Source organism: Crocodylus porosus, unplaced genomic scaffold, assembly GCF_001723895.1.
Source record: "Crocodylus porosus isolate Cpor-Errol unplaced genomic scaffold, CroPor_comp1, whole genome shotgun sequence".
NCBI lineage: Eukaryota > Metazoa > Chordata > Crocodylia > Crocodylidae > Crocodylus > Crocodylus porosus.
The window spans coordinates 46,245,633-46,255,575 of NW_017728918.1; the positions used below are offsets into that span (position 1 = coordinate 46,245,633).

Consider the following 9,943-nt stretch of genomic DNA (forward strand, 5'->3'; position numbering starts at 1 on the left):
TCCTAGCCGCCCTGACAGTGAAGTAGCGTCTCCTGATATCTAGCCTGAGTAATATCAGTAGTAAATAGTACTGACCATAATTCTCACTTACAATTATTTGGGAGTTTATTTTTGCAAACATGTCTGAAATTTTAATGTTCAGTTTAAACAAATTTGGGTGCACTCACATTGTATATTTTATACAGTTCAAGACAGGGAGCTGCCAGATTTTGACTACCTCAAGACCATGACTCACATTGTGTTGGTGGATTTAGACAATTGGGGAAGCTTTTTCACTCGTCTTCCGGCTAGCCTGAATCAAGGGACATTTATCTGGGGATTTCAAGGTAAAGATTATCTCAGGAAATATCAGTAAATGCTTAACAAAAAGGCACAAATAATCTAATAGAGCTTTATAGAACCAAGAAGGGCAAAGAACGTGATCTTTTTCGTACCCAGAGTTAGATCACTTGAATATACCAACCTGGGGCAGGAGCCTATTCTCTGCTGTTAAAGTTCCTCAAGTCTGTTGTTATAGCACTAAGCATAATTCTAAGTCATCCTGCTTGGGTGCTTAATTGGTGGAATAGGATGTAGCCCATGGAGTTTAGCAGTAACCTACAAAAAATGTAAAGTGATGTATTGCACGTTATTAACATACTCATGCGACTGATTAAAGAATACTACTATATGCCAGCTACAGAATGCCCTTGTGTTTTCTTTTACATTGTTGAATAACCCTTTCATAATAGAAGTTTTCACTTCTGTGCATAATAAATAACACATCTGTGACTTTGAGAGTAGGAGGGATAATGGGAAGAGAACTGATTTGAGGAATTTCCTTGGTGACTTCTGCATATTTGCTCTTACCAATAAGATACCTTCATTTACAGTATTAGGTGATCACAACTCTTACTGAGGGCTTTTTTTCCTTCAGGCTGGCCATTCTGGAAGCTTCAGTGTTTAGAACCATGGATGTTATAAACAGAAACAGACTGTACACATTTATTAAACTAATTATGCTAATCCCTTCCTCCCACCACTTAAATGGTTTTGTTGAAAATATATTACCCAATTTTCTTGTGGGAATAACACTGCATGATAGTAACTTCAGAAGTTGCATTAAGCATTTTTTATTTTGGTAATGCAATGATTTGAGATAAATTGAAATGGTACATGTTTATAAATATGATGGCTTTTCCAGGAGTAACCAAGAAATTGATATAAAAACTAACTTGAAAAGTTTTACTGGGGGTCATAGAATTCAGGATACTTCTTTTGTCAACATTTGTATTCAATAATACACCACACTTGGTTAAAAAAAAGTTAGTTACTTGCTCTTTTTACTGTTGGCTTATCAATGACATGTATCTATTTTTGCTTCACTGTTTAGGAGGATGTAGCAACTGGAAGCCTCCAGATAAATGCAAAATCTTTGATTATCTTAATAAGATAGGATGTTTCTTCCTTCATCCACGTTGTGGGACCAGAAGAGAAGCTGCAGACTTTGCACTCTGCATGCAAGTACGTTATATTACTGTGTGTGGTTGCTGGTTATTTTGCTATTTGGAACAAGCTGGGTGGGGGATGATTAGGCCAATTAAATTGAATTCGTTGGTGGAATTTTCAAGTTTTTGTTCAGTATTAGAAAGTACTGAAGCAGTGATAAGAGCAAAGTTTAGCCATTGATAAGTATTTATGAAAATCCCATGTTGACAGTAAGTTTCATACCATTGTTCTTGTCCATGTAAATCATGTTAGTGCTTGTATCAAGATATATTTATTTTTAATGCTGTATGTTAAGTTCAGATGTCAAAGTTTCCATGAGTGTGTTCCTTCTATTATGTCAAACACAAATATTAGTGGAGAGTCTTGTTTTGTGCTAAGTAAAGAACTGAATATTCAGAGTGAATATATTCTCTAGTGACATTGATATGGTTATCTTCTTTTTCATATGGATCTCTGATTTACTTAGTAGAATTCATACTTAATAACAAGAAAGCAGGTTCTGGCAATAGAAAAGGAAATTGGTTTTAAATGTTACATTTAAGAAGAAATTTTTCTCCGGGAAACCTACTTATATCAAAATACTGTGTGATACCTAAAATGTTTTAATTTCTTCCTTATTCCCGTCTAGGCTGGCCGTCTGGATGAACACCTCCCCAAACAAATTCCTTTTACTGTTCTTTCTGGAGACCAAAGTTTTCTAGAACTGGAGAAGCAGTTTAAGTTGACTCATCGATCAGCTCACATTCTAAATCCTCATCACATAGACGGAGACATGATGTGTGCCTTATTAAATAGCATTTCGGATACCACAAAAGGTAGTGTATAAAGAATGAGCAGAATCCATCCAGTAAAATAAATGGATACTAATGTTGAGAAAAACAGCTATGATTTGTTTATCCTTGGTGCTTTATTACCCAATAGTCATATTTCTGACTCCCCCTCCCCCTGCCAGGTTGTTCCTGCCTGCCACTTCTTGAAGAACTAACATTTGGGCTTTCTGGCCTTACTCGGTATACCCTCTTGGGTCCAGAATCGCATTCCACACAGTCTTAACAAGCTATACCTGGTATTATTTATTGAACTTGCTTGTTAAATTGCGTGCTGAATTTGGGAAAGTAGTATTTCAACCTGTGACTGAAGTGTACTCCTTGCTCCCACACTTCTGAGATGCTAGTCACCAGTAACAGGATTTAAACTGACATCACCATAACCATCGTTCTTTGAATCTGTAGTTTGTGTTGATCTGAAATCTACACTGTCTGTTGTTTTGGAATCCAAAGTGGCTCTACCTCCTTGCCCCTGTAGCACAGGGAAGGGTGGTGGCTGTGGGGAAGCTCACGTGCCTAGCCAGCTGCAGTGGAGGGGGGACAAAGCTGCAGCTGGGTAGCTCCTGTCCCAGTGCATAAGGCTCCATCTTCCAACTGCCTTTCACCCACTCAGGCACCTGCAGGTGCCTGCTCATCATGCCAGTTTATAATTATCCCATAGAGTCATTAATAACTGTGCTGGGTTTTTAAGATAACTGCTATAAAATATGTGTACAAACATGAACTTTTTTGCATAATGAAATGGTAGTAGTGTGTTGTTACCATCTTGAGCTATAAGTCCTAGGGATTTCTTGGCCTTCCAGCAAGCTTTTAGTATTGTAAGATTTCAAAGGATCAAATTAATATCCCTGTCACATTTTGATTTTTCGCTAGGACAGCTTGGTTGATATTTGTTTTTCCCTTACTAAGCTGGTGATTGTCTTGCTTAGAAGCTCTCATGATCTTTGTAGTTGGATTCAAAGTTGTAGACCATGATGGTCCAGGGAATATGCAAGAAAAAATGATTTTTTGCCAATATCTTTTTTTTGAACCAACTGTATAGTTGAGAGAGATGTTTGTGCTTTAGGGCACAGACTTTAGAAAGAGTACTCTCTGCCCAAATATGTCTTAATATCTCTTTGATATAGTTGGTCTAATAAAAGATATTACTAAAGAAACCTTGTTTGTCAACTTGCATGAAATTTTTACAGCTTTGCTGGCTCTAGATTTGCCAACTCTTACAGGATTTGAACTGATGAGTGCAAGTTATGTGCACTGAAAAGCTGAGTCACACTGCAGGATTGAGTTTACTGGGAGCTCTGAATTTTCCGTTTGCTTTGTATCAGATTCCTCCGGCTTCCTCCTTTTTTTTTTTTTCCTCCCAGTTTTCTCTCCACATTTTCCTATCTCTCTGATTTGAAATGCCAAATCCACCTTATCAGCCCCGCTGTCAGTGTCTGTTATCTCTTTTGTTAAACAATTTTCAAACAAACCCTTCGTGTCATGCTGTCTCATTTTTTTGGGATGCTTTCTGCAGACATTAGCAGAATTAACAGTCATGCTAAGGCCTTTTGGTACCTTTTTGGGAAAAATAACCTAGAGTCTCTGGCAGTTCAGTGGGTTTTATTATAGTGTTAAAAGTGTTTGTATATGGGTTATAATATGCATTTTAGTACCTATATAGCGAGCCATGGGGAAGGAATGTGTTAAAAAGATAGTGAAGCAAGAGCCCTGTCTACATGTGGGACAATATGGACTTCTAACATCAACAAATTTGAATAGCTGTGTTGACTTCAACAAAGTGGGGATTGCCTATTATACCCAGGAGACTCCAGGGAAGCTGATTTGAGATGAACATGGCAATAGAGAGGACAAGTGGAGTCTGCTTCAGAGGGAATATCTGAAGACAGAGACCAGGGAAGGAGTTTGAGCTCTCTGGATCTGGGAGACTGGGAAGAAAAGAGCTCCAGTAAACTTTGGGCTTACAGAGCTGTGCAGTCTGAATGGGGGACAGAAGGAATCCTTAACCTCCTGGAATAAACAAAACCTCTTTCAGGTGGCCTTTGTGTCAATAAATGCCTTTATTTTTCCTCTAGGCCAATACGGCTACAACCTGGAGACTTGATTTTCTTCAGCAAGAGCTGTCTGCTTTTGCCACTTCAGGTTGTACTTGTTCTCCCCAACAAAAGACAAAGTTCCTCTCTCTTGAGCTGAACTGAAAGCTATCTTCTTCAGTCAGGGCCACAAAATGACCAGGGAGGGTCAGAGATGGAAAGGCCAGGGTCTCAAACTGGAAAGGAGCTAGGGAGCTGCTCTAGAAACCTGAACCTAGGCTGGCCTTGGGAGGGGAGGCAGTCTGAGACCAGATAAGCTGGCACTGATTAGAAATAAGCATCACCCTGGGAGGACTGTGTGGTGGCAGCTTGTGGGGACACTTGGGTGGAATAAACGCATGTAGTTCCCTTTATGGTATAAACTGTCCAGAAAGAAGAAAAGGGGGAAATGTGATTCTTGGGAAGAGTGTGGAATGTATAGGAGACCCTTAGATTATTTTATTTCTACAGAAGGGAGAAAATTACTGATTATAGAATGCAGGTTTATTTCATATTTTATTGATCCTGTCTTGTCGAGGATCAATAAAAGACACGGACCTTTTGGTGTTATTTTAAACCTATACTAATATTCTCCACCATAGATGCTCTTATTCTTGGAATAAAAGTGGCTTTGGGCATAAGAACAGAAACAAGTTAGGCTGAAGTAGAAGGCAGGGCTTGACCTATAGTAGTTACTCCTCTTTTGAGGGCTTAATTAGTACAGTTTAGTTTTCATTGACTATGGAATAAGTTCTGGACAGATGGGTGGTTCCTGTGGAACAAACACCTGCAGTTCTGTAAAGCTCAACCCTTGTTTAATGCTCTTCTGATCTTAACTTGGTTAATCATAACTCAAAAAACTGCTCTTACTCTAGAATAATTGTTTCACAGAGAGGCTGTGCTGGTACAACTGGCAAAAATTCTCTCAGGTAGGCAAGGCTAAATGTGGTATGTCTGCAAAATTTCAAATGAATCCAGTCCCTCCTTACAATGACTTGATTCTTATTTCAGAATACAATGAGATGCCTTCATATTCAAATTTAAAAATAGGCACATTCACATCACATTTGATCAGCAGTCAGCAATATTTTTTCAGTGGTGGGCCAGAGTGACCCAGCTCAGATCTGTGTCAGGCTGGTAATAGCACCTGGCTGTTTGTACTTCCACTGGTTCCCTGCTACTTGGACACATGTTGACAGAAGCAAAGTCCCCTGAATGGGCAAAGTGGCTGCCACATAGATTCAGCCCGTTGCTGACCCCTGATCATCAGTATAGTGCATCCAGTCACTAAAGCTACAGTGTTTTTTGTGAAAAGGTGAGTCTTGGAGTAATCTAAGGGCAAGCTAAGAAAATCCAGGAGTTTTGCAGACAGTTGATGATGTGATCTGTTAACACCTGTTATGATGGCAGTCCTCTCACAAGGAAACTGATGCCTTCAGCTATCTGAAGGGGACCGCTGAATCAAGTGACCCTACTTGATCACTTTTAAGATACCATTGGTGTAGCTTTATGCTGATTAGTCCTACACATAAGTCACTAGTTTGAAGTCTTCAGCTTCACCTACTCAGGAGGGTCCTCTGTCAGGTTTCCCAAATAAAATCCTCCAAGGAAGTTATCAGGAAGACCTTGGCTTGAAATAGGACATATGTGATCTAACCACATTCTCCTACTTACCATGAGTCAGTCTTTTCAGAATCTCAGGGTACCTGTAGTTGTGTGGGGAGGCTGCTCCACATTATAATTACTAATGCTGATTAACATGTCTCCGGCAGCCTCCGTGTCTCATGTATTAGCATTCCTGTGCTTCAAAATGAAGGTATGGGCACTTTAGTTAAAGCTCATTCGAGCTTTAGTGAAAGCGCCCCCATTGCCATTTTGAAGCACAGGGATACACGAGACACTGTGGGCGATTTTTTTTTTTTTAGAGTGGTTCTGAGAGCTGCTCTACTTAAAGCACCTCCCCCCACCCTCAGAACACATGTAAAAATGCCATAAGTTTTTAGTGCTCATCCCAAGAAATAAAGGGGTGGAGTAATTGGTTCAACTCTTTTGTTTTTGGGTCCACCCCTCCTGCCTGCAGGGCTCTCCCAGCGCACAGTCTGTACAGCTCTCTCTGCTGCTGCCCTCCCATGATCCCTGCCCAGCCCAGGCTCTGCTGGCGCTGCTGGGCATGAGTGAGTTGGCAGCAGGGGAGGGGGTTGCAACCTGGATTTTAGGGTTGCAGCAAAAAAAGGATGGGAGCCACTGGTTTAGCATAAGACCCCCTTATCCAATGTACCAAAAACCATTGTGTGAGACAAGATATTCTGCAGTTGAGAGATTAAAATTAGGTAGCTGGTAAATGAAAAGCATCTTTATGGAAGGGTTTACCCCTCCCTTCCACTCCCCTTGCAGCCTCAAGTTTTTTCAAGGTAAGGCCATACTTTGGTACCTTTCCTACCCAAAGACTTATTTTGGATCCTTTCCAGCATTGACTACTAATCTTGCCAGATGGTTGGAGTGAGACCATTCTGTTGTTAGGTGTCTTGTGCCTAAATGCAGCAAAATATTTCTGGCATCTCTGGGGACTTGTGACCTATGATTGATACCAGCTGCATTTTTAGAAATGGGAAAGGATCAGTGATGTTGCTATTCAAAGGAGATACAGGAAAATGTTTTGGGGCCAAATAATAAGTGCATTTGGCTCTTTTAGATGATCCAACTTAGGTGCACAAATACCCTCAGAGCATGTGCATATTGAGTAGTATGTACACAACCCTCAACTCATGCTTATTGGGTTATTTGTGTCTTAGGTACAGAGGCCTTTGGAAATGTGCGGTGGGGGGTGCTGCCATGATGAGTCCTTGAAAATGGTGCCTGGCCCCATGATCTGTCCAGAGAATCGGTCGGCACCCCCTGCCCCTTACCCCCCCAATGTTGGGTCCTGGACATCTTCTGAAAGTGATGTTAGAGTCAGGTTTTGAGCAGGTAGAGTTAAATTCTGGGGCATTGTTTGGAGAATGTATTGCACACATCTTTAACATATGTAACTGTTTTTATAATTTATTGCAGGGGTTGTGAACCGGGGGTACACTTACCCCTGGGGTACGTGAGAAGACCCTAGGGGGTATGTGTAAGTGTGTGGGGATGCAGCGCTGCCATGCACCATCCTACACTGCCTCGCAGGCATCACCCACCCACCTGGACATGGCGGGGCGGGGAGAGCTTGCACGTGGCAGCTGCTGCCACTGCATCCAGTCACGTGAACCCCACCCTTCCTCTAGCTCAGCAGCCAAGGGTACACTGCTCTGCATCTGGTTGCCTGGTGGGGGGCAATGATCAAAAAAGGCTGAAAACCCCTGATTTATTTCATTTTTAAGCTGTCTTCAACCTCTATTTTGGGAGGGCAGCATATAAATCTGAATGAATATTTTTTTTGTATTTGTTTCAGACAGTGAAGATGAAGATGATATTAAAAAGACGGTGCAGATGAGTTTAGAAGAAACAAAGAAACACGAAGGTATGTTTTAACTTTCATTTCACTTATTTGAGAGATTACCTGTTGATTAGAGAATTAGAAACTGAATTACAGAACATAATAATTTGTGTCAAACGTCTCTTAAAGAATTCAGTGTCAAATAGTTTAATTACATTTCTTTGGTTCATTGAGCATTTATGAACAATAAGCAGATATTGAAAAATAAAGAAAAGTGTGTGCACTAGTCAGAAAAGAATGCCAGCTGACTCAACTTTCACTGGAGTTCAACTTTCAACTCCTCCCTAGAGGACTGAAGGCCGCATTTTTGGGGACGTCACTTCATACCAGTCTTAATTAGTTTGACTCCATTAACTTCAGTGGCCTTGTTCCTGAAACACATGTAATTAGTTCAGAGTTAAACAATAGGTCTTGGCTGGGCAATTCTAGCCTGTTTAGAACTAAGCTGTAAATTTGCATGCAGTTAGCTTGACCTGCCCTTTGTGTATATAGTTGTGTCTGGTCAGCAGCTGGTATTAAGTGGAGTTCTCCAGGGGATGGTCCACAGGCCTGTCTTGTTTAATATTTTTTTATCTATGACTTGGAAGATGGAGTACACCCTCAGCAAGTTTGCAGATGATACGAAGCTGTGGGGAGTAGTAGATACACTGGAGGGTAGGGATAAGATTCAGAGAGACCTTGACATATTGGAGGATTGGACTGAGAAAAAATTCAGGAGGTTCAATAAGGACAAGTTCAAAATCCTATATTTAGGACAGAACAAGCCCATGCACCAATACAGGGTGGGGACTGACTGGCTAAGCAGCAGCTCCTCAAAGAAGGACCTTGGGGTTACAGTAGACAATAAGGTGACTATGAGCCAACAGTGTCCCCTTATTGTAAAGAATGCTAACAGTATACTGGGCTCATTAGTAAGAGCATTGCCAGCAGGTCAAAGGAAATAATTCTTCCCCTCTATTCAGCACTGGTTAGACCGCATCTGGAGTATTGTCCAGTTTTGGGCTCCCCGCTACAGAAGGGATGTAGACAGATTGGAGAGAATCTGGTGGAGGGCAGTGAAAATGGTTAGGGGGCAGGGGTACTTACGACGAGACTGAGGGAATGGCTTAGTTAGTTTGGGGAGGAGAAGATTGAGGGAGGCGGGATTTAACAGCAGCCTTCAACTACCTGAAGGGGGGTTTCAAAGAGGATGGAGCTAGACTGCTCTCAGTGGTGGCAGATGGAAGAACAAGGAGCAATGGTCATAAGTTGCAGCAGGGGAATTTTAGGTTGGATATTAGGAAAAACTTTTTCACTGGGAGGGTAGCAAAGCACTGGAACAGGTTTCCCAGGTTGTAGAATTTCCATTCCTGGAAGCTTTTAAGACCCAGGTAGACAAAGCTTTGGCTGGGATGATCAAGTTGGGGATGGTCCTGCTTTGAGTAGGGAATTGAACTAGATCAGGGGTAGGCAGCGTTTTTTGGTCGGAGTACTGAAAACCCCCACAACGCCTACCTTAGAAGGTGCCAGAGTGCCAGCATGCCAGAAAAACAAAATGAAGTCAGGTCTAAGAAGAGTGGTCGCTCCTTAAGGAGATGATCCTCCAAGCCCAAAGGGAGGTAATCCCAACATGGATCAAAGGGGGCAAGAGGGTGCAAAAGCCCCCATGGCTTACCAAAAGCATCCAGGAATGTCTCCTAGCTAAAAGGGAAGCGTACACGCAATGGATGGGAGGTGCCATCACCAGGGAAGACTACATTGTGGTTGCTCGAGGATGCAGGGGGGCAGCCAGGAAGGCCAAGGCGGAGATTGAACTGGGACTAGCCAAGGACAACAAGAAGTCCTTTTTTAAATACATAGGGGGCAAAAAGAAGGTACTGGGTAAAGTGGGACCCCTGCAGGACACGCTAGGAAATCTGGTCGTCGCACCAGATGACAAAGCTAACCTATTAAACGATTTCTTTGCCTCCATTTTCCTGAGCAAGGACTGGATCAGCCCCCCCTCCCCCCCACTGGGACCCCCTCAGGCCCCAGGGGAGGCGCACCCAGGCCAAGGGTCAGAGTGGTTCTAGTCGGGGAACTTCTGGAGGAACTGGATGTAT

General features: G+C 42.0%; 1 protein-coding gene across 1 annotated transcript in view; it reads left to right on the plus strand.

Annotated features, from left to right (window-relative positions):
- Positions 1-9,943, plus strand: part of ZNF451 (zinc finger protein 451) — a 45,895-nt gene that overhangs the window by 33,901 nt on the left and 2,051 nt on the right. The window contains exons 10-13 of the mRNA XM_019537584.1: positions 186-326; positions 1,373-1,503; positions 2,117-2,303; positions 7,818-7,886. Of these exons, the coding sequence (XP_019393129.1) occupies positions 186-326; positions 1,373-1,503; positions 2,117-2,303; positions 7,818-7,886 (528 nt within the window). The remainder of the gene's footprint in view (positions 1-185; positions 327-1,372; positions 1,504-2,116; positions 2,304-7,817; positions 7,887-9,943) is intronic.